Source organism: Pogona vitticeps, chromosome 6 (assembly GCF_051106095.1).
Source record: "Pogona vitticeps strain Pit_001003342236 chromosome 6, PviZW2.1, whole genome shotgun sequence".
Classification (NCBI taxonomy): Eukaryota; Metazoa; Chordata; class Lepidosauria; order Squamata; family Agamidae; genus Pogona; species Pogona vitticeps.
Window position 1 is genome coordinate 118,786,544 of NC_135788.1, and position 27,030 is coordinate 118,813,573.

Here is a 27,030-nt window from a genome sequence, read left to right on the forward strand (position 1 = left end):
TCTCACGGGGGCCCTCCTGACTCTGGAGGCAGTCGCTCTGGACCAGAGTATCGCGCCCCCTTAAAAAAACATTAGCTCCAAGGTCCTTTGCCTGAAAAGCTCTTCTCCTTCCTGAACATCTCTGCTCCACCATGGTTTACCTTGAATGATCAGTTGGAACAATCTGTACGTGCCTTTCTTATGACCTGGTCAAAGTATTCTGCACTGCAAGGGTTTTGGTGGACCGGCGGTCTTCCGAGCCAATTCACTTTAGAACTCCTTTGGCGGGCATCACCCACTGGATCCATAATTCCTTCACCGTCCGCCATCAATCCACCTTTCAGATGCTGGGAGACTCACCTCTGGATCCTGACTTCGGCCGGCCCAGAGGCGAAGCCCTGGTCCCTCCACCATGAGCCACGGCCATCCAGCCCAAGGGGTAAAGCCGCTTGATTTGCCCACACCAGCTGCCCTCATTTCACCCCTGCCGGTTTAAAATTAATCTCCCCGTGTCCAGCATCCAGACTGCCGGGTAGGGGGTGTGTGTCTCTCTTCTTTGCCCCCCCACCCCATCCACAAAATTGCACCCCAAGGAAGGGTCAGGGCTCCCCATTCGATCTTGGTTGATGGAGCTGTCCTCAGCTGGACAGTTCCGAAGCAGGCTGGATTGGACTGAAATCCGAGTGATTTCCGATCAATTTTTTTAAAATGAATTTTTCGAGGATTTAAATCAAAAACCCATCTAACTTTGACATTTGAATCCAATTGATAAAAATCAAAAACCCATCTAACTTTGACATTTGAATCCAATTGATAAAAAAATCATTGATTTGTATCCATCCCATTAAACACCCTCCTCTCCCATTAAACACCTACCCAAGGAGAGCCCCCCCCCCCTTTTTTTAAGGCTGGGCAGCCCCCTTCCTCTTTTTTCCGCCATAGGGATCCCGACGTCCGAGGCCCCACCTTGCCAGCCCAGCCAGCCAGCCGGCTGGGCAGAACGGCCTCTCTCTGTGGCATCCTGACCTGCAGGGAGGTCCGGGGCGGGTAGGCGCGCGTGGGGACGCGCGGACACGGGTCTCGCCTTCTCCATCCGTGGTCCTCCCTTTCTTCTTTTCTCTCTCTCTCTCTCTTCCCCCCCCCCCAGCCCCGTTGCACTGCGGAGTCTCGGGAGGGGGAGGAGCCAAAAAAAAAAAAAGGACACGGGATGGAGGGAGCGTGACAGCAGCAGAAAAAGAGGGAGAGAGAGAGAGAGATCGCGCGGGACGGGAAAGGCACGGGGGACGATCAGTGCCATAAAGAAGAAGAAGGAAAAAAGAGAGAAAGAGAGAGAGAAGAGAAGAGGTAAGGGCTTCTGGGACTCTCCCTGCCTCTTCCCTGCAAGGAGGGGGGGGGTAGTACCAGGGATGTCCCACTCCGCGCCTGCCTGCAGTGCCAAGGGGATGCTCCTGGCTGGCACTTGGAGACCTGTGAAAAGGGAGGGGGGTGTCTCTCTCTTTCCCTCCCTCTCCCTCTCCTTTGGGGGACCCAGAGCCCCCCACATCACAGCTCTTTGGATTGGGTTGCCCCTGCCTGCCGGGGCATGGGGGGGCCCTGTGGATACCCCCCTTTGCAGAAGGGTATCTCTCTCTGCCTTGGCACACTAGCAGGACTGTCCCCATGGGGTGGGGCAGAGCCGGACCGTGGTGGGGGTCCTCGGGTCAACCTAGTGGCGTGGCCACCGTGGGCCTGGCACGCCACCCCCGGTGGCCCCTTTTTTCTCGTTCCTGGGCACCCGCTATGCTTTGTCCTGTGTTGTTTATGAAAAGTATGGGTTTCTCACTTTTTCTGTTCATGGGGGTTCCCCGAACCGATGTCCGGAAAGCGAGCCAGGAAGGAAAAGTAAAATGCTGTGTTTTAAACCGTGCCCTCCGTGGGAGAAATTCAAACCCACAACCTTCAATGCCACGGTGCTCGGCAGCTGGCAGAGACCTTACCCCCCCTGCCCCTTGAGCCAAACGGGTTGATTTTCAGGTTTGCGCGTAGATTGACTCTCCCTTAAACCTCCTTCCTGTTTCACTGGCCGGAATGTCATATATTTTAAATATCTTACATGTTTCTCTGCTGTGCTGAGGACCACCTGCCCTCCCACCTTGCTGCCATGTGTCTCTTCGTTATGTGACCCCGATGAGGGAGTTTACATTTGGGAGGTGGCAGCTGTGGTGTCCGTATAATTCATGTCTCTCTCTCCCCCCCCCCCCCCGTTCCCGGTGCCGGTTGCATTTTTGTGGCTCAGTTGGGTGACCTGAGCCCTGTTCATATTGCATTATCCCAATTGTGAGATTGTTTACTGTAGGTCCTGGACTCTCGCCGGCTTTCATTAACTGCAAGATTATGGATTTCCCCTTTCCGGTGTCCTGTGTCTCTTTTAATGCTGCATAGAACTGCACATAATTCACAGTGGAGAGTATTCCTAGGAAAGTTTTGGGATATTTTTTTTTAACGCAAAAAAAAAGATAATAATTCAAATAACATATAAACTGTTTAGCAAACTTGCGGTCCCTACTAGCTTGAAATGGCTTTTTAAAAAAGGGTTGGGCTGATTCGTGGTGGGGTCCTTTGCGCTTTTGAAGGCAGTTACTTAATGATAGCATGATAGCAAAATCAAGCCTCCTTTAGTTTCAAAGCAAGGCAGCTCCGAGGATAAAATCTTGAACCCAAACCGTAGAGCATGCTCAGAATCTCTTGTGTGTCATGTTAGGTTACTGTACATTCCTTACAAGCGTGATTTATATATTGTGACAACATTGTGCAACCTTGGTAGGGTTGAATGATTCGGTTCCCTTTGGTTTATTATGAAGTTTTCCAGCTATGTATGTAGGTCTTTCTGATGTTGAGTTTCCCTTGATATGGGGGGGGGTTTTTGGGGGGGGGAGAGCTCAGAAAATTGACTTTATTGGAGGGCCACTCTCAGAATGTCAAGAGTTGTACTCCGAAGAGGCAAACATTTGTCATGTTGATCATGTTTGCATCCACTCTTACAGATTGGGTTTTCCAACTGTCTATGTTGGGTTCCCCCCCCCTCAAGGTTGACACTAAACTGAGAGGGTCCCGTTTTTCTGTTCTATTAGCCGCCACCAAACTTGGTTTCCGTCAATGTTCCCAAATGACTTTTTTTTTGTCGATCTGCACAAGTCGTGTGAGGTGAGCCAAGCTTGAAAGCAGAGCTCAAAAAAGTGGCTTTTCCCAGCAATAATGATTCTTGCTTGTTATAGTCTGAAAAAACCCCACAGTTTTCCCGTTCGGCGGCCAAGGGAGAGCGCTTGAGCCAGGATAACCCACCGAGGCGTGAGAATGTGCTCCTAATAAGGAGGATCTGATTAACAAGGATTAAAAGGAGTCTTGTAAATTTCAGTCCTGTACATGATTGTCCATTTTACAAGCACCGGTGCTCTGTGACGGGCATAAAAGGGACTGTTTCATTTGATTGTTGTTTTCTTCATTTCCATAGTCAGGGTTCCTTTTTCCTTATTTTCCCCCACGTTAGTCTTCGCGTCCGAGCTTTTCGCCCGCCGTATTTTTCTGCCCAGGCTCCCGTGTGTTTGTTTGGGTGTGTCGGAGCTCTGCTCGTACCACATGCTTTGTGCAGCAGGCAGGACTATGGTAGCTCCTTCACACGACAACGTTGCTGTTATGTAAGTGGCGTCGAAAGCTGACTGTGAGCCAACAGGGATGTGTGGCTGCAAACAAGGCAAATGCTAATTGAGGATGCATTAGCCATAGCGTAGTTCCCAAATCTCATGAGGTACTAGTCCCCTTCTATTCTGCACTGGTTAGGCCTCATCTTGAGTACTGTGTCCAGTCCTGGACGCTGCACTTTAAGGAGGATGCTGACAAATTGGGACTAGCTCAGAGGAGGGCGACAAGGAGGATCAGGGGACTGGAAGCCAAGCCCTATCAGGAAAAACTGAAAGAATTGGGCATGTTTAGCCTTGAGAAAAGAAGATTGAGGGGAGACAGGAGAGCACTTTTTAGATACTTGAAAGGTAGTCATAGAGATGAGAGGCAGGATCGGTTCTTGATCATTCCAGGCTGCTGGAAATGTCATAATGGGCTCAAGCTACAGAAAGTCAGATGCCAGCTGAATATCAGAAAAAACTTCTTAACTGTTAGAGCAGTACGATAATGGAACCAATGATTTCAGGAGGTGGTGAGCACTCCAATGCTGGAGGCCTTCAAGAGAATATTGGACAACCGTCTGTCAGATCTGCTTTGATTTGGATTCCTGCACTGAGCAGGGGGTTGGGCTGGATGGCCTTAAGAGGCCCCTTCCCACTCCATGATTCTATGATGCCTTAGGATGGTGGATGTCTCTTTTCTTTTAGCTTCTCCTTATTATATGTTCAGCAAATGGGGCTTTGGCAGTCCCTGGAGATGGCAACTGAAATGTCAGCAAAATAATATTCATTAGCTTTCACGTGTGCAAGCTTTTGAGCTCCACAGGGCTCTTTGCCAAAGGGAATTTGGCAGGAAAACTGAGCATGTTTTATGCAACACAAAATAAAATGAAGGGATTGATTGCTGCAAACATTTCATGGTGGTGGTGACCATCTGGTTAGACCAGTAAATGGGGGATTGATTTATTGATTGATTGATCGATCGATCGTCAGCCATTAGCCAGGGCCCCCGAAAGAAACCTCCATTTGCAGTACTGTATATGCGGCTTCTTGAAAGTCTAGGTCTTTGTATTTGGCTCTGCTGGTAAACTTCTTGTGGGGATTTGATTGATTGCTCTTAGAGAGAAAGTCCTGAGTTGAGGTTGTGAAGCATTCCCATTATGAGTTCTTCCTGATGAAGTGTTCTGTGGCTCTCTGAGGCTTGCACACCTAACACGAACTAGACGTGATCCTACCGAGGTTGGTCCCGTCCATGTCTCCTGTGCTCCGTATTGTTTCTCAGTTATGGCTTTGGGGAACTCCATGAATTGTACATCCCTTCTCTCTCTTGTGTCGTGCGTCTGCATGTCTCTGTGTTACTCTTTTCTTCTCCGTGTATTACTCGTTTCTCCAGTTTTTGGTTAACTTTCGAAGTGTCACGGATGGAATCAGGTCCACTGGAGTAAAATCATTAAACAGGGCTGGCCCTACCATTGGGCGGAGTGGGGGAATCCACCCCGCTGCCCTCAGGTGTGTGTGTGTGTGTGTGGTGTGTGTGTGTGTGTGTGTGTGTGTACTGTCTTGGTGTTTGCTTCGGGTAGCCACCTTTATTGGGACAGCCCTGTCCTCCAAAGCTGGAAAAGGTCCCAGTTTTAGTAGAAACTGAGGACAGTCATTCTACGCCCCAGGAAGCAGGATTTCTAACGGATTTCTAACCGAGTAGGGTTGTGGTTCAGAAAGGACTACATGTCCCAACAGCCACGCCCATACACTCTCTCACAAATAAGGTTGTCCATTCCAGAGTACACCGACCCTCAGATAGCACCATCTCATCATTCCATGTGATGCAATTAGAGTGGGGAGGAATACATTTTGGACTACAGATCCCATTATCCCCCAAGCTCCGTGCTGGCTGGTTGATGGGAGTTCTGGGCTCCACAGTTCCTCAAAAACGCTTCCAAATTCGGCTCCAGACCATTTCATTCCGAGCTCAGCCATTCTTGAGATAGCCACGTGTACCAGTTTCCTTCTTTCATAATATCATGATGCACCATGGGTCTACTAGTTGCGGGAGGAGGATTTGCTTCTCCAGCGCAGTGGGGGGTCCAGATGTCTGTCCTTCCATCAGCAAGCAAAGACCTTTCTCTTCAAGCAAGCTTTCCCTCGGTGACCAGCTGCCCGAGTGGGGTTTTTCAATGGACGGTTGTGCCTTTCTGCTTTGACGGTGTTTTCGATCTTACTTTGGTTTACCATTGTTTAAGTGCGGCATGTGTTGGATCCTTTTTAGTATTCGTAGACTTATTGATTTTAGCGTTAAAGATTGTCTTTTGACCACGTAGGTCGGTCGCCTTGGGTTCTTTATAAAGAGAAAGGTGGGGTGAAAAAAATATTTTAGATACATAAATAAACAAACGAACAAAATCTTGCCGTAATGACATCACGGCTAATAAAACCACAGTGCAGACATGTTGGCTGAATTATGGGCGTTTAGAGAAGGCGGCTGTTGGATCTCTGTAGGAGATGCTGTTCTAATTTAGGCTGTGTTCAAATTAGCAGGAGAGCATCGCCTCTGGGTATATGGGATGAGTGGATTCCCTAGAACTGAAAGCAGGGCAGGATTAGCCCTTTTCTAAGAACAGGGACTCATACAGAGGCTAACAGGTGGTGTTTGGAAAAGTTACTTTTTTGGATTATTGCTTGCAGTACCTTCAGGCCAGTAGTAGCCTCTGGTCATATTGGCTGGGAGATTTGGGATGTTAAAAGGGCAGAAAAGTAACTTTTCCAATCTGTGGGAACAGGGATGATTCGTTGGGCATCGATTCTTGTCCTCACACTTTGAAGATGGCTTTGCCTGAGCGGATAACCTCCGTAGACTACAATTCCCATTACCCATCCGTCACCATATCACCATTCAATCGCAGCCTCTGGCAATGCTAGCTGGGGGATTCTGGGAGGTGTAGTCCAAAATGACACACACACACACACACACACACACACACACACACACACACACACACACACACACACACACACACACACACACACACACACACATATATGTATGCTCTGATGTTTTCCCTTGCTTAGTGGAAGAGTAACTTGATGCCCATAAAGGCATGACTTGAATTTTGATTTATTTACTTTTTTTTTTTTTTTTTTGGCCGAAACCCCTTGCAGTGCTCCAAATGAATCAGATTGGACTTTGGAAAAAGGTCTGCTGGACTGAACCCAAGGTTCATTTTGTCCAGCGCCCTGTTTCCAACCAGAGAGAGATCCGTAATTTTTTCCCAGGAGCACCAGGAGAAGGAGAGGGAGAGAAACAAGCCACCTTCCTCTGCCATGCAACCCCTTACCTGCAGCACTTGGTAGTCAGAGGTACACTGCCCTGAAACATGGAGGTTCTACCTTGCAAGCCTATCTAAATAGTCCAGAAGCGGCTGGCGTCCTCTGTGGCGGATTGCACAGCCGTAAACCCAGAGCAAAAATGGGTGTCGTCCATACATGCATGCTTGCACACATGCGTGCAAAAACAGGCGAGGACGAAAGCATTCACACACAGAGGGGGGGCTTCCTGCCTTTTAAGGGATAGCCGAACCCTTAAGTAGGGCAATGCCCCCCCTCCAGTTGCTGTAATGGATCAGCTGCTACTGAAATAGTCAGGAATACCACGGGTGGAGCGCTTTGAATGAACGTATGTGTGTTTCTTTTGCAGACACCAAAATCAACGCACATGTCCCTTGAAACAGGACTCATGACAGCTCCGACATCTCTCTGCCTGCCTGCCTGCCTACCTCTCTCTCTCTCTCTGTCCTTCCCTCTCTCACGTGCACATACAGGCACACCGCTCATTCTGGATTCTCCCCCCCCCCCAAAAAAAGGACAAACATTTCTCTGCCAGACCTTTTCCACTGGCTGAGCATCCCAGTTTTGACCTGACTCAGGTCCCGGGTGGAAGCCAGACTGGCTGTCCAGGCCGCAGTGTAATAAATCAGGAGGAGGAAGAGGGTGGTAGTGGGGGACTGAATCAGCACCATTTTGGCCCCGAGGTCCTAATGCCAGCTGGGATGTGACCATAAGCCCCCCCCCCCCCCGGCTGGTCCTCACTCCAGTTTCCGAATCCTGGGCAGAGAAGAAGGGCATGTAATGGGGAAAGGGGAAAAAATAAATCCCATCTCTCTAAATCCTGCTATCAGCATCGTTTCTCAGCCTGGGATGGCATGCGCTTGACTCTGAGCATGTGTGGAGTGCTTTTTCCAAGCCAAGCTTCCGAAAAATCTTATCCTTGCTATTCTTGTTGTTTTTAAGTGAAGACATACAGACACCCTCGTATTTGTATATATCTGGCGCTCTCTCGGACCATCTGCTTTCTTCTCCTCTTCTTTTCGCCTCTGACCTTTGACCTTGCTTCAGGCCACGCCATGTCGGAAGGGATCGATTCTCAGCCGGTGGCCCTTGGGGCGTCCCGGGTGGAACTCCGAGTCTCTTGCTGGAGCCTTCCGGAACGGGAGAGTGGCGTCAAACCGGATCCGTGCATGATTCTCCAGCTGCTCAGCGACGGGCAGTGGAATGAGGTAGGTACCACGATACATGATGGTACCACGATACCGTGGCATCAAGGGGAGAGAGTCTGCGCCTGAACCTCTGCCTAAGAGATGCGTTTTTCAAAATATCGTTCTCTTCCTGTATTTTAAATTGTGTGGAATATATTGTTTTAATTGTGACTAATGCCTTTGAGGACGTGGTGGCGCTGCGGGCTAAATCGCAGAAGACTCTGTGCTGCAGGGTCAGAAGACCAGCAGTCGTAAGATCGAATCCACACAACGGAGTGAGCACCCGTCGCTTGTCCCAGCTCCCGCCAACCTAGCGGTTTGAAAGCATGCAAATGCAAGTAGATCAATAGGGACCACCTCGGTGGGAAGGTAACAGCGTTCCGTGTCTAAGTCGCACTGGCCATGTGACCACGGAAGATTGTCTTCGGACAAAACGCTGGCTCTATGGCTTGGAAACGGGGATGAGCACCGCCCCCTAGAGTCGAACACGACTGGACAAAAATTGTCAAGGGGAACCTTTACCATTACCTTTTAATGCCTTGAAGCACAGAACCGATGGGGGGGGGGATCGTCTCAGTGTTCTGATTTGATAGGTTATGGCTGTATATGATATCAAGCCCGCGCTTGGTTACTATCCTTCTTTCTTTATATGTATCAGAGCGTTGCACAATTTAAAATTATGGGTGTATATGAAATATAAACTTCAAACAAATTTAAAATGTTAAAAACATTCGGTTATTTATGACCTGAAGCTGGCAACTTTGATCGTCTTCCCTCAGCCATATTACTATGAGGTTCCCATTATTAGAAAGCCTGATGGATTGATTGATTGATTTTTAACTTTTTACCACTCATCTAGTGGCTGAGGCACTACTCTGGGCAGTTACAGAGACTGTGCTAATTTGACTACAAGGATGAATCTTTCAATAATTAAGACTCAGTTTACTACTATTAGTCGGCTGTAGGCTTAGCCGCCCATTGATTTTGAAATATATTCGTTCTTGTCTGCATCTTAGGAATAGAACTGGGCAGCAGTGCCGCCTTTGCCTGTGTTTGTAATGTCTTGCTCAGATGCATCTGAATCAGATTCTTTATGCAGAGAAAGGCTTTTTATGGCTCCATCTTCTAAAACAACTGAGAAGACAAACTCTTTCAAAGCTGTGCGCATCGATTATGGTCTACCTTCTCTGCCCAGTGCGGTTTATAGCCCTTTGAAAGAGAGGAAACAAAAAAATAACAGATTTTTTAAAAACCATGCTGTTAAAATCAGTTTGCAAGAGAGGCAAGATTACTCACTAAATGCCAAATGACATGCCACATTTTTCCGTGTATAAGACTATACTTTTGTCTAAAATCTTTAGACTAAAAATTGAGGGTCGTCTTATACACGGAAGTAAGCTGAGGAGAGAAGAAAAAACAAGTGGAGGGGAAAGCAGGGATCAAAGCGATCCTGCAGTGTTTTGATCCCTTTCCGCCACCCTTGCTAAGTAAATGTTTTTCCTATTTCTGTCTAAAGTGCCATAAACAATCTACACTCGCGGCTCATGTCATGAGACCTTCTGCCACCAACACTCACCTCTCCCTTCCTCACCAGGTGGGCCGCTCTGAGGTCCTCCGTGAGTCCCAGAATCCCGTCTTCGCTCACGTCTTTGCCCTGGATTATTTCTTCGAGGAGATGCAGCACCTGAAGTTCGAAGTCTATGACGGCAATGGAGAAAGCGCCGAAAACGTTGGGTTGGAAGAGGACGCCTTGCTTGGGGTCGTGGAGTGTACCTTGGGACAGGTAGGGTAGCCTGTGCCTCTGGAGGGACCCCCGCTCTCTGTGCTGGTGGTCCGTGACCCACGTGCTGGCATGAACCACAGACGCTCCGCCTTTCGGTCGGAACGTTAGAGGAGCTCTCCGAGGCTGTGCTCAAACTCAGTTCAGGACCTTGGAAAGCTCACTGAAAGTTCAAGTTGTGGACTGACAAAAGAGCTAGCGGTTCAGGTCTGGTGTGAGGTAAAACTGGGGATGTGGACGACCTGTGGGCTCAAGTGTCAGCAAGCTAGATTTTGGCTGAGCATCGGGAAAAACTTCCTAACTGTTAGAGCAGTACGACAATGGAACGCATGAGACCTTCAACACTGGAGAGGCATTCAGGAGAAACGTAGACCACCACCTGTCCGATCTGCTTCGATTTGGATTCCTGCCTTGAGCAATGGGTTTAGACTCCATGGCTTTATAGGCCCCTTTACAACTGTAATATTCTGGGATGCTTTGTGGCCCCAGCGCATTTTTTACATCCCACAAAAGGTGTGTCCCGAAACAAAAGTGTGTTTATTGGTTTGCTTTACAGGAATAAGTCTATTTTATGCTGTTCCGCTCACATCAAGATCATAGTTATGTTAATACAGTACGTGGATAACGAAAACTTCCATTCATGTTAAAAGCGCAGCCTAAGTCCAAAAATGGCCGTTCCCAGGATTTGTGTTGGATTGTGCTTTGGGGTCGATGGCCGCCATCTTGGATTCTTTGGGAGGTTGTTTTGACATCATTGCGGATCAGGAGGAGGGATGGGTTTTTATATTTATGTCTTTTGTTGGAAACGGACCAGAACAGGGACCGGCCACTAGATGGGCAGTGTGGAAATTTCATAAATAAATACAGAAAGGACTTGTTCACATAGTTGAATTCATCCAGCAGCCTTTCTGTGGAAAAAAACAAGTCTCTGAAAAGTTACCTTGTGGAGTACAAGGTATCCTCTCAGCCCCCATTATTATTTTTTTAAAAGGACATTTGCATTGCTAATTACTTCCAGTGAAACAGATGGTCATTGTCAATCCACAAAAGCAATTTGGCATCTTGCCCCATTATTAATGCATTGTTTTGTCATTACCAGCATACTGGGGTATGGGAAGAGGAGAGAAGGAATACAGAGAAGTACTTTAGTAACCGCTCCTGATGTTGTGGCTTGAAAATACACAAATGTATAAGTCAAAACAGACCAGTATTTCTTTTGCAATTTAGGACTGATAAGAGAACGGTATAAAGACTTAGGAGAAAAATCCTATCAAAATGCCTCTAATAAGTAGCATTTGAAATCAACTAGAACGTGCTATTCATTAGATCACATTTTCCCGTGTTTGTTGATTAATTTTGAAATGAAACTTCACCCAAGAAGCTAACTGGCTACCGGTAACGAGTGTCTTGAACTAGTGATGATGCTGGCTCAAGAGTCTAGATCTAATAGTTGAAGACTGTCCAAAGCCTTAATTTTTCAAAGTTCATTTTGTTTTCTTCACACTGCTTCCCTGCCTTAGTCTTGCCTTTCACGAGGACTAGAAACTTGGCAGTCTTTCTTAAAACTGAAAGTGGAGATTTCCAGGTTTTGAATCTCTTTCTTCACATATGTGGAAATGTACAGAGTCTGATTTTATTTAAGAGGGACCTGAGGAATTTCCTTCCTTCCTTCCTTCCTTCCTTCCTTCCTTCCTTCCTTCCTTCCTTCCTTCCTTCCTTCCTTCCTTCCTTCCTTCCTTCCTTCCTTCCTTCCTTCCTTCCTTCCTTCCTTCCTTCCTATTCTTTCTTTCTTTCACCATGCAATTAATTCTGTCCTTTCCTTTTCCCCCATGACTCAACTACTCTACAGATTGTCTCGCAGACCAAGGTTACAAAACCGTTGGTGCTGACAAACGGAGAGATTGTGGAGGAGTCAACCATCACGGTACGGCATAATCCCAAGGGGAGGGGGAAGGAGGAAGGGAATAAATATGATGATAATGATGTGGAGATGGAGAGGGAGGGGGAGACAGGGAAGGACAAAGAGAACAGGTGGGAGGAGGCAGGAGACAGGGGTGGGGCCACAGTCTGAAAGCCTAGATGGGCTCTTGTGGACTACAACTCCCAGAAACCCCTAGCATTCAGGGCCACTAGCTAGGGGATTCTGGGAGCAGCTCTCCCCATCACCAATGTACTGTATTTTTAGTATCCGAGTTCAGCCTTGGAAGTTATGGGAGCTTCTGAGCCTGTGCAGAGCCCTGATACTGGCTGCCGCATGAATGAAATTAAGGGGCAAATTCTCCTATGGGGTTCTCCTTTTGTGGGGCTAGTCCAAGTCATTCTGCCGCCTGAGGTACAGCAATAGCCACCAGTCACCTACTGCAAGTCAAAGCACATAATATACAAAAGCAATTCAGTCGTTTTAGTGGTGGGAGCAGCCAACATTTCACTGAAAATACGGTCCAGACAAATCACACGTAATACCTAATGATTTGCTGTATCCTGACAATGTCTGCCATCTGCTGTCTGATGCAGCCACCTCACTGGGCAGGATAGAGGTGGTCCTGATTGTTTGTTTTAGCAGTGGCCTACCATAAAGAACTTTGAAATGCATGCAGTGCTGGTAAGTAAGTAGATAGGTAGCAACTATGTAAGTAAATATAACTAGGACGCACCCTTACACCAGTTGAAGGCCTGCAATATAGAAGGTCTCTGAGGAGCTATGACATCCTCTCCCTAGATGTCGAGCTGCATAAACGCATTGGCAAAACAGCCACCATGTTCTCAAGACTCACAAAGAGAGTCTGGCTCAATAAGAAGCTGACGGCATAGACCAAGATTCAGGTCTATAGAGCCTGTGTCCTGAGCACACTCCTGTCCTGCAGTGAGTCCTGGACCCTTTGTGCAGGGCAGGAGAGGAAGCGGAACACCTTCCATATGCGTTGCCTCCGACACATTTTTGGTATCACCTGGCAGGACAAAGCTCCAAATAGAGTAGTCCTAGAACGAGCTGGAATTTTTAGCAGGTATACATTACTGAAACAGTGACATCTACGTTGGCTTGGGCATGTCGTGAGAATGGCTGACGGTCGGATTCAAAAAGATCTCCTGTATGGAGAATGAGTGCAGGGAAATCGCCCAAGAGGGAGACCACAGCTGTGAAACAAGGACATCTGCAAGCGGGATCTGAAGGCCTTAGGAATGGATCTCAACAGATGGGAAATCCTGACCTCTGAGCGTTCAGCCTGGAGGCAGGCGGTGCATCACGGCCTCTCCCAATTTGAAGAGACCCTTGTCCAGCAAGCTGAGGGAAAGAGGCGGTCCCAAAAGCAGCCAAATCAGGGAGCTGGGTGGGATACAGATTGCATTTGTCTTCAGTGTGGAAGGGATTGTCACTCAAATTGGCCTTCTCAGCCACACTAGACACTGTTCCAAGATACAGGGCACGTTAACGTAGTCTCTCAAGACGAAAACTATAGGGAAATTCTTTCTACCCATAGTCTCCATATGTCTGCATGATTTTTTTTAAATCTGATTTTGTTTTCTGCTGACAGATCGAAGCTGAGGAGGTTTCGAGAACCAACGAATTTGTGCAACTCCAGTTTCACGGGGAAGAGCTGGATGACAAGGTAGAGGGAAATCAGGGCATCCGTTCTCCTCAAGAGGAGCCCTGTTCCTGGGTTTTACCAAAATTCGTTGTCTCAGAGCAAAAGAGCACTGTCAAATGTCAAAAGCAGCCATTTCTTTAGCCGATGGAAAGCACGTAGGAAGCATGTCTGGGGTCCTTTGGAGGAGAAAGGTTGGGTGAAAATATTTTAAACCAACAAGCAAAAAAAATAGAAAACTTGCAGTGTTTGTGAACAATTGTCACTTTGGTTCGACAAAAGGTGTTTACATCACTGATCAGAGGCTTCTGAAAGAAAGACGAGAGGAAAGTGCAAGCAAGTAATCCTGGCTGGGAAAGAAAGCAGGCCACAAAAATTTAAATCCAGGTGCCTGAAACTGCACTGGGTCTCAAAGCAGATTGCAGGATATATCAAATAAGCCGAAAGTGTCATTCTGTTCTATTATGGCTTTTCCGTTTGAGGTGGTTTCTTCAGTGACGTTCTCGTGGGAATTTCAGCCAGCTGCTGTCATTGCCTAAAGCTCTTGCCACTGGTACTGTGCGCATCTTTTTAACATGTACGCCACACAACCCTGGGCGGAGCACCCCGGGGAACTCATGGCTTGCTAGAACATGTTTCCGCAGTACAGTTGTGTGCATTAAAAAAAGAAAAGAAAAACAGATTAAGTGGTTCGGATGTTGCGGTTTCTTTTAATCTGTTTACAAAGCAGGGCTGCCATTTAAAAATGCACTTCCCGACAAACAGTTTGGAGATTCCCAGTGTGGTGTCGTGGATAGGGTGGCGGACGAGGGCTTAGTCGAAACAGGGTTCGAATTCCTGCTCAGCCACGGAAAGTGAGTGGGGGAGCGGAACGGGTAAAAGCCACTCCTTAAATATCTCATTGACCTTCTTGAAAGCCCTATTTAGGGTTGCTGAAAGCGGGTTCTAGCTTGATAGCACAGAGAACACACAGAGAGACAATTATAACAGAGTTGAGTGAAATATGGGCTGCCGGAGAAATGCGTTCCCCCCCCCCCCCAGTGAGGATCCTACCTTGCTAAACATCTCCCTGCTTCCCATCTGAAAAAAATTGAGGAGGGTGAAAAAAACAGCCTTATACTCCTAGTAACATCCTGGAACAGAATTTCTCGCCCCAAAAATCAATAACAAAAAAAGGTTTAAAAAATCGGAAATACTTTTTAGAAAATTAACAGTTTAAATGATGCAGCTTTTGTTGAGCCCCGGGGATAGAAAAGTGTCTCCGGGAGGCTGTGAACTTGCTCGTCCCTGGGATTTAGATCTGTCAAAATGCCTTAAGAGATCCTTTTCTGGATCTGTGACCCTTTTCATAGAAATTGGAGGGTGCACCGGATCAGTGTCAATTTGTATACACTTGGTCATATAAAGGTTTTCAGTTCTTCCTCGCAACGGGAGCTGCCTCGTGGCTAATGTAATTCCGGTTGAGTTCAGTAGGTCTACTCTAAGCAGTGCTCAGACTTGAAGCCCATCCAGGCCTTTCAAAAAGGCCCCGACCACAAACACATGGGCTTGCTGGCTGTGGAGGATGGGCGAGGTAGTCCCAAAAGGTAACGTTTTTTTCCAAGCTCCAGAAACGGACCGCTCAGATTGGACCAGAGATGGTGGTATGTAGGAAAGGGGAGGCATGATGTGGCTATTGTTGTGAGGTTTCCTGTGGGGTTGGCTTGTGTTAGGAAACTAAATCACCCTTGGATATGTCGGGCTGTCTGCTTCCTTCTGGGGCGGCCTCCGTGTCATTTTTGACGCACGGATTGATTTCCTGCCCCCTGTAGGACTTCTTCAGCAAGTCTGACCCGTTCCTGGAGATCTATAAGGTCAGCGCCAACGACACGGAGCATCTTGTCTGGAGGACAGAGGTAAGAGGCTCTCGGGGGGGGGGGCTGCCCAGTTGGTTTCAATGGAGGGCTGGACAAGGCTTGGATTTCCAGAAGGGAAGGTATTAGATTTAATGGGGTTGGATAGAGGTCAACTAAAAATCGAGGGGTGACCCAAGTGTTCCGAGAAAATTTTCTGGGCTTAGCTTAGACGTCAGTAGTTAATAGTCATGCTTCTATCAATATACAAGCAAAACCAAAACAAGAGGGGAAAATGAGCAATTGGCATGTTTTCTAACGAAAAGAGGGAGTTTGGTAGAATTTCATTGAGCAAAGCCTCTCTTTGCTCAATTAAATTCCACCAAACTCTCTCTCTCTCTCTTTTTTTTTAGATGAGATTGCTTTAGGAAATCCTGCTGTTTCAGCTGGTCCTCTGCTTTTCCTATAGTTAACAAAACAGTAAGAAAAAAAAGGCAATGGACAGACTGTGATTTTTAAATGCAACCCCAAAGGCCAGCCTAGAACACATTGTTTTCAGGTCGGTGTAAAAATATTGGTGAGAGTAGGACCCACCATTTCTTGCTACCGAGGGCATTCTGCAATTTCGGTGCCACCAGAACGGCTGTGTCCCTTTGGTTCAGCCGAAAAGGCATGTCAAGAGTGCAGTAGAGTAGAGGATGCCGTATGCTGGGAATGGAGGGAAAAAGGTACAATAATAAAAAAGTATTTTGTATAAATATCCCAGTCTTTCTGCTTTGGTGTTATGGGGAAAGGCCCTTCAGTTCGCTGGCTGGCGGTCACAAAACAGGGCGCCGAGTGAATCTTAGTAATAGAACAATACATCTTACTGCAATATAACAACAGCATTAGTAATATGACAATAAATGGTGTTGCTTTTGAAAGCAGGACAAGTCACTAACTCAAAAGCAGAAGGTCACTAACACACATACATATTAATATGGATGTAGTAAGGCTTGCTGAATAATAAAGCAGGTTACTCTTTTATAGCTTTAATTGGAAAGTTCCAAGGTAACGACTGAGCTTGTGAAGGAATGCATAAATTACACATCTGCAGAAAAGTGACTGCAATTCTGTTAAGGAGTTTAGACCGAACCGGCCAATAACGATTGAGTGTGTTTGTGTTTGGTTCCCTTCCCACCGTCCACCAGGTGGTCAAGAACAATCTGAGCCCCCGGTGGGAATCATTCCGTGTCTCCCTGCAGTCGCTGTGCAGCTGTGACCCTGACAAGACCATTCGGGTGAGCTTCTGTTCATGTTTCTGTGCATGTGTTGTGTTCAAATATGGGGCAAATAGCCCAGTTCATGTGGCTGCTGAGAGTTCTAGTCCAAAGCTGAAAGCTATGAACCAGCCTTTTCCCGTTGCTAGTTCTAAGGTTGCCGGATCAACAGCATCCCATCCCCTGAGATTTCAGGCCTCAAACCGTGAATGTGGGATGTGTCCACTTTTGCAATGTCATGGTGGAGGGGCACACAAGATTTGGGAAGGCTTTCCGCTGCCGTTCACGGCAGGATGGAGTCCAACATCAATGCACCAAAAAGTATTGTGAAAGGGAAGAAGGCTGATGGGTGCATTTATCTGGACTCATCCTGCTCTTTGGAGCAATACACACACACACACACACACACACACACACACACACACAAACAGCCAGTAAGCACTGGAGCCAGCTGGAAGGGGCGAATCCAAGATCCTAGACTTTCAAGCTAACTTCACACCCCAAAAAATCAGAATTTGCACCTCTTTCAGTGCTTCTTGCCTTATGGTGCACCTGTGTTTCTCTCTCTCTCTCTCTTGTGCCTTTCTAGTGTGTCATTTACGATCATGACTCCAGCGGAAAACACGATTATATTGGTGAATTCAGCACCAACTTCCAGACGATGTTACAGGCTTCCACGGGAGATCAGGTAGTTTTAAACTGGGAAGACTGGAAATGCTGGGCAGAGCTTAGGAAGTCTGCTCTCCATGGACTGCGTCACCTGGAATTTTAGTCATAATTATGACCTGTCAAGTCAGTTTCCAAGGATTTCTTGGACTGGGGTACTGAGAAATGGTTTCTCATTCCCTTCTTCTGGGGGTGTCCAGAGACTGTGCAGTTTGCCCAAGGCCATACAAGCTGGCTTTACTCATAGGAGGCACTGTGAGGAATCGAACTCCCCACCTGTGGCTCCCCAGCCAGATGGGTAACTTGCTTTGAAAAAAGAGTTCAAAGACAGTACAGTGGTGCCTCGCTAGATGATAATAATCCATTCCACTGAAATTGCTGTTTAGCGAAATCATTGTCTAGCGAAAAGCATTTCCCCATTGGAATGCATTGAAACCTGTTTAATGCGTTCCAATGGGGAAGAATCATCGTTGTCTAGTGAAGATCGGCCATAGGAAAGCGGCTTTGCGAACCGCCGATCAGCTGTTTAAATCACTGTCTTGCGAAGTTTAGGTCCTGAAAACATCTGTTTTGGGAGAGCGGAGGGAGCATTTTTGAGGTTTACAAAAGAGAGAATTAGAGTCTCTTATCTTTCTCGGCAGGTGAAATGGGAATGTATTAATCAAAAATATCTAGAAAAGAAGAAGCATTACAAGAACTCTGGGTATATCGTTCTTACTCAGTGCAAGGTGAGTTGCATGCAACTGAGTTCAACGTTTATGGGTCATGATTTAGAAAGCAAATTGCTCAGAGGTGTACAATTTGCAATCCAGGTAATAAATTGTACTAATAATTCCACATCACCTGGTCAGTTTTCCGACCGACGGCAAACGTTTCCAAGGGTTTCACGGCGTACTTTAATCAGAAATGTTTTTTCCAGTCTTTCCTTCTGGAACCAGTTTCATGGTGCTGTTTCTTTTATGTACAGTCAAGGAAAAACTGGGCATAAAAGAAACAACACCATGAAATTGGCTTTGACCTTTTTTTTTAAGTTGGCAAAAAGGTTACTTAATTCTCTGCTTGGTTTTTTTTTTTTTAACTGCCTGGCTGAACCTCTGAGCAATTCTTCTGCTGTACTTCCAGTATCCGTTTCCTTAAATAGGGATGACAAGCTGCATGCGATCTTTTTTAGGCTGGGTGATAAGGTCTTCTTAACAATTCCGAAAACCTATTATCCCTCCATAAACATTTTAATAATAATAATAATAAAAACTCTACTAGACATCTTATGCACCCATATATTTCCTGGCTCTCTTGTCCCACATCAAAGCTCCAGCCTTGCCAGTCTTCCTCTTATGGACTACAACTCCCAGAATCCACCATGCAAAGAACTCTCCAAATTTTTGGTCTTGGTTCCAGATTTTGGGGTGGGGGTGGGGGTCAGGTAGTTGGAAAGATGCTTCTCTGCCTGCAATCTTGCAGGGCTCCTCCCACAGCTCATGAGAAAGCCAGAATTTGGAAATATCTATTTCTGGACCGCAGTTCCCACCATGACCTGGAATAGCTGGGTGTGTGTGTTTGGAATTCTGGGTTTTGTAGTCCTAAAGGTAAAATGCTCCAACCTTTGGCAGGCGGTCCACTGAGTTGTGTGGAGATAGGAGGAAAACGGTTCTGTTTTAGAGGTCCGTTTTAAAATAAAAGGAATGAATCTGGGTGGCGTTTCTGATTTTTTTTAATTTTTTCCCTCCTCTCCAGATCGAGAAAGTCCACACCTTCCTGGATTACATTATGGGTGGTTTACAAATCTCCTTCACGGTAAGAAAACCAAAATTTACTTGGCAAAAAGCAGTGAGAGGAACAAGAGAGAGATCAGTGGGAAAAGTCAGTCTTCTCCACCCTTGTCCTCCAAAGGTTATATTTAGCTTTGTGATATGGGAGAGGAAGGGAATGCAAAAGTATCCATGTATTTTTTTAAGCTATCCTTCCTCAAAGATGTTCAAGTTTGATGATGCGATGGTCCTCCCCCTCCCACCCCCCCACCCCCCGTATTTTAGTCTCAGGCCAACTCTACAAAGTATTGCGGAGTTTTGAATTTCTGATTAAATTCCTCCAGCTGCGCAACAAAAGTGCAGGGATTCACAGAGGAGAACAGCTTCAAGTTTCCCCTGGAGTAGACCACCCCTTTTGTCACTTAACAATCTCAGTAACCTACTCTGAGACATTAGGAGGAGAAAGAATAAAAAAGTTTTATTACTTACAGTTGAACAGATCAAATAGCAAACTGACAGACGTGACCGGCCAACCCAGAAAGGTACTCCCAGACAAACCTATTAAAGGCAGCATGCGAGGTTGTAAATCTATTAAAGGCAGCATGCGAGGTTGTAAATCTATTAAAGGCAGCGTGCGAGGTTGCAAACACTCAAACACAAAGTCGACCATGCCTGCAGTCTTCCAGGGACCTCCAGGCATGGTTCGCATCTGAACTCAGGGCCTCTCAAGTTTGATGCTCCAACTACTAGGCTCTACAGCCCGTCTCTTCTCCTCAGGTGGCCATTGACTTTACTGCCTCCAATGGGGACCCTCGCAGTGAACATTCCCTTCACTTCATCAACCCTAAGGAACCCAACGAGTACCTGAAAACGTTGTCCTCCGTCGGCGAAATCTGCCAGGATTACGATAGGTAAAATCAGCGGCCTGTCTGTTCATCTTGACCAGGGTGGCTTGCCAGAGTTTGGCAAAGTTTTTTTAAAAAAATGTAATTTCCAGAATCCACCAGCCAGCCATGGATTTCAGAAGTTACAGTCCAAGGAATGTTTGATGTACTCGCACAGTGGGGAATGGAAGCTGCGTTCTTTGCTATGACCCAGTTTTTTTTCTCTGTTCCAGTGACAAGCGGTTCCCGGCTTTTGGATTCGGTGCTCGGATCCCGCCGGACTTTGAGGTAAGCTCAGGTGGTTTCTGGGATCCTGAGGAGATGGCGCAGGATGGAACCTGTGAGTCATCTCACTCACTCCCCTGTCTGAATCCAGTGCCCTCCTTTTTCTCTTTCGGCAGGTCTCTCACGATTTCGCGATCAACTTTGACCCGGAGAACCCTGAATGCGAAAGTAAGGACCCTCTGATGCATTTATTAAAAAGATGGCTAATCAACCCACTGGCTCCCCCCCCCCCCCACTCTCATAGCTGAAAACATCTCTCGCAGTCTTTGGAGCCAGGGTGAGGGGTGGGGAGGACAGCTAGAATAAAGGTGGAAAAAGAGAGGGGGAAAAACATAAGAAACAGAACCTGTGAGAAAGGAAGAATTTCATCGCTCTCCGTATACCTTTTGACTACAAGTCCCATCATTCCAGCCATCCCACCTGGGGATCATCAGCGTTGTATTCAAAGGCATCAGGGGATTCCCCCAGCTTTGGGAAAGGCTGCTTTGTAAAATGCAAAATCGAGGAAATGGAAAAAATACGTTGAAAGGGTGGAAGAGCTGAAATTGATAATAATTAGCCTTGGATTTGCCACATATTGGGGGTGGGGGGGGCAGGTTTCCGAAGCCTGCAAGAATTAAAAACAAGGCTTTGGTATACCTGCCACTGCACGCCTGGTGGATTGGGAGACAACTTGGTTTTTGGCCTTTTTCTCCTGTTACATTGAAGTTCAAAGCACACGAGGCTGCCGAAAAGAAGCTCTGCTGTATCCCAATATTTACTTTTCTTCTCCCCCAGGGATCAGTGGTGTAATCGAAGCCTACAAGCGCTGCCTGCCTCAGATCCAGCTCTACGGCCCCACCAACGTTGCTCCCATCATCAACAAGGTGGCAGCCCCCGCCGCTGAGGAAGAGAAAACCGGCATGCCCACGGTGCGATGGGAGATGTTGGTGGGAGGAACCCGTTATGGGGGGCAAGGCAGAATTCAATTTGGACCCTCGTTATGCCAGGGAAGAAGCTGGAGCCACCTCGTTTCCGCAGACCTGGCTCTGACCGTGTTTCTCTTGTGCCCCCACAGAAGTACCGCGTGCTTCTGATCCTCACCGACGGCGTGGTGAGCGACATGCCCGAAGCCTGCGATGCCGTCGTCCGGGCCTCCCGCCTGCCTCTCTCCATCATCATCGTGGGCATTGGGAATGCTGACTTCTCCGACATGCGAGAGCTCAACGGGGACCGTGGGATGCTAGAGAGCGATGAAGGCCGAGCCGTCCGAGACATTGTCCAGTTCATCCCTGTCCGGGAATTCAAGAAGGTGGGACGACAGAGCTCCATAGCTACTGAAATTTCAGGAGCGCTCAAGAAGCCACGCGCTATCAGCACCTGTTAAACATGTACCTTCTGCATTGATTTTATTTATTTATTTATTTCATTTCATTTCATTTCATTTCTGTTTTCCAGTCCTCATTCACGTACCCGTCATCACGGCCTGAAACATGTCTGGATTATTTTATTGACTTTCTTTTATTCATTATGTTTATACCCCTACCCATCTAAGAGGCACTGCTTGGGGTGGCTAACAACCTTTTTAAAAAACAAACCCCAGCGACCCATTCCAATTCACAAGGCCTAAATAGTGAGAACTAAAAAAACAGAGATATCTAAAGGGGAAAAAAAAACTGGATGGCCAATCAAAAGAATAGCCACTTCATGGAACCATGACGTTCTCCCTGGGGTAAAATCACCAGGGTAAGATCACCCCCAGACTGACCAGTTCGGCTGACCAGTCAATGGCCCTTTTGGCTCGGGGAAATCTTGGGCTTGCATTTCAAAAACGCAACTCCTTCCAGTCCTGCACCGACCTCATTGTCTCTCTGCTCTTTTCTGGCTTATTGCTTTTTACCTGTGTTTTATTTTTTCTCTCTCTCTGTTTTGTTTCTTTCTTTCTCTGCTCCCTTCCCCTCTCACTCCTTCTGGCGTTCTGCCCGTTCATCCACCTTGCTCTGTCACCTCGCTCTGTCAAGCCCGAGGATGTTTCGGGGGGGGGGCAACCTTGTATAAGACCAGCTCCCCTGGGATTGCTGGAAATGTATGGTGTGTGTGTGTGTTTTAAACAAATATTTGTTTGTTTACATGTTTATCCGTTGAGCTGGGAGGTGGGGGGGGAGAGCCGGCAGAGCGGCGAGAGGGATGTTGCTAAGCCTGGAAAGCTGCATCAGTCTCCCCCCCCCCCTTCACGGCAAGAACATGTCCTTGAAGCACCCTGAAGCTGCAAAATTATAAATGCCTCTCACTTCAGCCGGCTCCCTTCAGAAACTACCAAACTGTTTCCTTCATCTCCCCTCGCAGCTTACCCCAAAGCAACAAAAAATTAATCATCTTCCTCTCCCGCCTTTTCTCTTTCTCATATTTCTCTTGAGGAGGAGTGTGATCGTGTTCACACACACAGATACACACACTCCACCATGTTGCAGCACTGCTGACATCCATAGAAGCATTGAGTTGGAAGGGGCTGGCGAGGCCATCCAGTCCAACCCCAAATCACAGATGGCTGTCCAATGTTCCTTTGAATGCCTCCAGTGTTGGAGCGATCACCACATCCCAAGGTCATGGATTCCATTGTCATACTGCTCAAATAGTTACCGTATTTTTCCATGTATACCACTATACTTTTATCTCAATTTGGATTGTCTTATACATGGAAGTAAGCTGAGGAGAGAACAAAAACAAGTTTAGGGGAAAGCAGGGATCGAAGCAATCCTGCAGCGCTTTGATCCCTTTCCCCCTGCACTTGCTAAGCCCCACTTAGATTTCTTAAGTTTGGGTGGGAGGCGTCTTATACATGGGCGTGTCTTATACACGGAAAAATACGGTAAGAAGTTTTCCCCAGTATTCAGCCTAAATCTGGCTTCCTGTCGCTTGAGCCTGTTATGACACGTCCAGCACCCTGGGATGATTGAGAACAGATCCTGACCTTCCTCTGTAGGACTACCTTTCAAGTTTTTAAAAAGTGCTCTCCTATTCAAATGTATCTCCCCCACCCTCCTTTTCCCCCCCACCCTCTTCCAGGCTCCCGCCAACGCCCTCGCCAAGTACGTCCTGGCCGAGGTTCCGAAGCAGGTGGTGGAATATTATGGGAGCAAAGGCATCGCCCCAGGGACCCAGAGGTCTTCCTCCCCACAGTCCCAGTGAGAGACTCCCCAACACACCTTTCCACCCCTGGGCATCCTTTGTCCAGCACCTTAATGTGAGTTCCAGGATGTGGCAGCGGTTTGGGTGGGGGAGCAGAGTTTTTGAAAGAGATTAATACAAGGGCATGAAAGAGGATGTGACGGGACATGGGGGTGGGAATAGGAAAATGGATAAATTTGATCAGCAGATGGATGGATAAGGGAGCAGATCAGACCACGACAGCATTAACGCACGGGGAGAGAACAGAGCGCTTGGACTTAGACAGAGCCTTAGACTGTTCTGTGTGCCCCTGATGCAAGTCCCGTCCTGAGGCTTGGGGGGTAGGGAGGGTATCCTTCCTGGGTGGGTGGGGTGTCCTCTTTTTCCACCATGCTTCAGAATGATCCTCACTGTGTGAACCCTGTGGTCGGAGGGGGTGACCGCAACCCTAGCCACGGAGGGGGGGGCTTAGCTAGCAGAGGGATCCTCACAACTTGGAAAAAGTTACGATGCCCCTAAAACTCTGCCTGGAAGGAGGGGATTGTGGGTCTTGTAGTTCCAAAACTTTTCCAAACTTTGTGGCAGCCCTGGGAGCGAAAGTACAGAGAGAAGCTTGTATGGCTGCTTTGGAGAGTGAGTGCTCTCACACCCTACAACTATAGGCCACCTAAGGATTTTTTTTCCTTTCTGTTTTTCTCTCCCTCTTTGCCAGGTGCCTGTTTCTCTACCCTGACACCTCTGTCTTGTAGCCTGTAGTCCCTTAGGGCCCCTCCTCGGTCTTTTCTGGCGGGGAAGAGAGAGAGAGATAGAGCAAGAGAGAGCACTCCGCCTCTGGCCTCTTCCAGGCCCTCACCTCCGACTCAGGATGGCAGCTGGAACGGCACTCCATCCAGATGTTCCCAGCTGTTCCCCCATCTTCCCACCCGCCCCTCACAGACCCTCACCTCCTACTGCCTGCAGTGGTGATTCCCATGTCCTTTAATAAACCAGCTCTCTTGAACACAGCTTCTCGCCAGACCTTGTATTCTTTGTGTGTGTGTGTGTGTGTGAAACAAACCTGTGGTCTTGCCCCCTCTGTAACCTAGCTGGATAGCTCAGTGGATTAGAGATCTGGCTGTTTAAGCCAGAAGTTGGGAGTTCGAATCCCGTCCTGTGCCTCCAGAGAGAAAAGCCAGCCTGGTTAGCCTTGGGCCAGCTGCACCGTCGTCCCAGGGCTCCCCTAGAAGAAGGGAATGGAAAACTTCTCATGGATATCAATGGTACCCAACCTTGGGTCCCCCACATGTTCTTGGACGGCAGTTCCCAAAAGCCTTTGTCACTCACTACGCTGGCCAGGATTTCTGGGAGTTGTAGTCCAAGAACACCTGGAGACTCAAGCTTGGGAACCGCTCCTCTACCCAGAAGGCCCTAGAAAGGGTCACCCTAAGTCGGAATGGCCTGGATGGCACATTATTGTTATGAATCTCGTGAACGCCAGCAACTGAAGAGGGTTGCCATTCATTTCTCTCTTTGTGTACACAGACATAAGCGTGCGCGCACACGGAGAGGGGGATGTTGACATTTGCAAATGAAGAGATTGTCAATATTTGCCCGCGAATGTTAACAAGCTTCAATTTATGGCAGGCGACAGTCTTGTAAAGAGGCTGGCGAACCAAATCTGAGAGTTATTTGGATGAGATGGAAAGGGGCCCCCCAATCCGTCCTGGCCTGGTCCGTTCTTTTAAAGGGCGGCCTACTTCTGTAGTCCTTTGTGAGAAACCCTAATATTTTGAGATCATGCCTTGAATTAAAATTCTGAATTGGCCTTCCAACCACTTGGGTGAAGAGAGGACAAACAAGTCTCCCCAGTGAAGTCGGGAGGGGGTGTCCTATATTCTCTGAAGGGTCAGACTCCTTCATTTAAACTTTCAGCCCCCAAAGAGCACCCCGATAGGAGACAGAATGCTGGCAAGAGATGTGGACACAGAGAGAGCACCATCCGGAATCGCCAAGGTGAAAAATCTCACAACGGATGGTTATTATGGATCTGAAGCTGTGCACAAGCGATGGATGTGCCCTTGAAGTTTGGGGAAGTTACTTTTTTTAGTGACCATGCTGCCAGGGGAGTTGTGAGACTTATCAACCAGAAAAGTAACTTTCCCGAGGAGAAAGTAACTTGCCCAGGAGGCACAGTAACTTTCCCGGCTTCAACTACGGGCCAGGGGAAATGTTGAGTAACCCTACCCATCACGTCCCTATCTGGAAACAAGATATCAGGGCGGTTCTGCATCTTTGGACTCCTCCATTTTCTCGCTGGCAGGCAAGAATTTATGACTGCATTTTCATAACGTCTTCCCCGGGGAGCTGAGACTGGAGACTGCATTAGAAGACACTAAAATCCTCGTACATAGTGCAGAAATGGGGTGAGGAAGGAGGGAGGGGGATCATTTGCGGCATCCTCCTTTTTCCAAGCTGCTTTCCTGCTCCATGAACAACTAGGATCGTCTTGCAAAGCAAGGCACCGAAAGCGCTGGTCTTTATTAATTCATGAAAAGTGCCTGGCCGTAGATGTAACTGCTCGGGCTGTTTCTTCCCTTGCCGGTTGTGGGAAGTCATGCGATGATGGGATGGGATGATGGGATGGGCCCTCTCCCAGAGGTAGCTAGGACATGGCCATGTGAAGGCGGGTGGAAAACAAGGGTGGCCACCTGACGAAGCGAACACGGCTCCTATTCCGTTAACCGTTTCATGGGGTTATGTGTCACCAAGTCATATCAAACATATGGTGACCTTCATGGGGTTTTCATAGTACATGTATGATGTTTAAGGAGAGGTTTTATCATCATCACTGCTCCAGTGCTGTGACTGGGGGGGGGGGGGACAAGGGGGTGGGATTCGAATCCAGGTCTCCTGGATCCTCATTGGTCACTCTGTCCACTCCACCACATGGGCTCCGAACCGTTTCATGGGGGGGTTGATGTTTTTATGCCTGAAGTGGTCATATCTAGGGTTTGGAGGAAGCAAGGGCTGTAAGAAACCATTTGGGATACGCCCTGGATTTAGTGACAACAACAACAATGTTAGAACTGCAGAGCTGGAAAGGATCCAGCCCCCATTGAGGAGGCACAAAGGGGATTCGAACGCCCAACCTCTAGCTCTACAGCCAGAGATCTAAACCCCTGAACTATCCAGCAGTTCTTCTGCCTGATTTGGGTTGGTTTGTTTTTTTTTTTTTTACTCTCCAGAATGTGTGCAGCCTGTCAGAGTAGTAGCTAATAGAACAGTTCCTCTGAGCATGCACAGAGGGAGGTCTCCCTCACCACTCAGTGGCCACAATCAGTCTTTCATGGGGCACGGTTTATCTATTAAGGGGGAAAGGGTATTCCTGACCCAGCTTTTTCGAGGCCTGCTTCTGTAAGCGAGGTTGTGGTGAGTCACCTTGCTTGTTTGCCTGTCTCCTTCCTTTGTGGTGTACCATTGTGATTCTTTTGCGGCAGAGTTATCAGAACCCCTATTAATCTGTTAGGAACCCCGTGGCTGCTGATTTGGCAGCGAGATGATTTCGGGATTGGAAACTGAATATGCAATATTAAGTAGGACCTACTTAATGCAGTAGAGCTCAATTTATTTATTTAGTTTTTTAAAAAATAAGCCAGGACATGCATCACACCCTACTCTAGAATAACGTTCCGTCTTGGAAGC

General features: G+C 47.6%; 1 protein-coding gene across 1 annotated transcript; it reads left to right on the plus strand.

Moving 5' to 3' along the window:
• The first annotated feature begins 1,035 nt into the window (after nt 1-1,035).
• CPNE6 (copine 6) lies at nt 1,036-24,353 on the plus strand. The gene is made up of 17 exons (XM_020809324.3): nt 1,036-1,323; nt 8,025-8,185; nt 9,759-9,947; nt 11,794-11,868; nt 13,478-13,552; nt 15,340-15,423; nt 16,551-16,640; nt 17,209-17,307; nt 17,927-18,013; nt 19,020-19,079; nt 19,811-19,944; nt 20,151-20,205; nt 20,319-20,370; nt 20,980-21,113; nt 21,260-21,493; nt 23,248-23,425; nt 24,062-24,353. The coding sequence occupies exons 2-16, from the start codon at nt 8,033-8,035 to the stop codon at nt 23,368-23,370; spliced, it is 1,644 nt and encodes a 547-aa protein (XP_020664983.3). The 5' UTR covers nt 1,036-1,323; nt 8,025-8,032; the 3' UTR covers nt 23,371-23,425; nt 24,062-24,353.
• Nucleotides 24,354-27,030: the final 2,677 nt, after the last annotated feature.

Bases quoted from the DNA above. Each gene is read 5' to 3' on its own strand.
- CPNE6 (XM_020809324.3), top strand. From the start codon at position 8,033: ATGTCGGAAGGGATCGATTCTCAGCCGGTGGCCCTTGGGGCGTCCCGG. The intron at 16,641-17,208 runs GTGAGCTTCTGT...GTGCCTTTCTAG, and splicing joins ACCCTGACAAGACCATTCGG to TGTGTCATTTACGATCATGA. The intron at 20,206-20,318 runs GTAAGCTCAGGT...CTCTTTCGGCAG, and splicing joins GGATCCCGCCGGACTTTGAG to GTCTCTCACGATTTCGCGAT.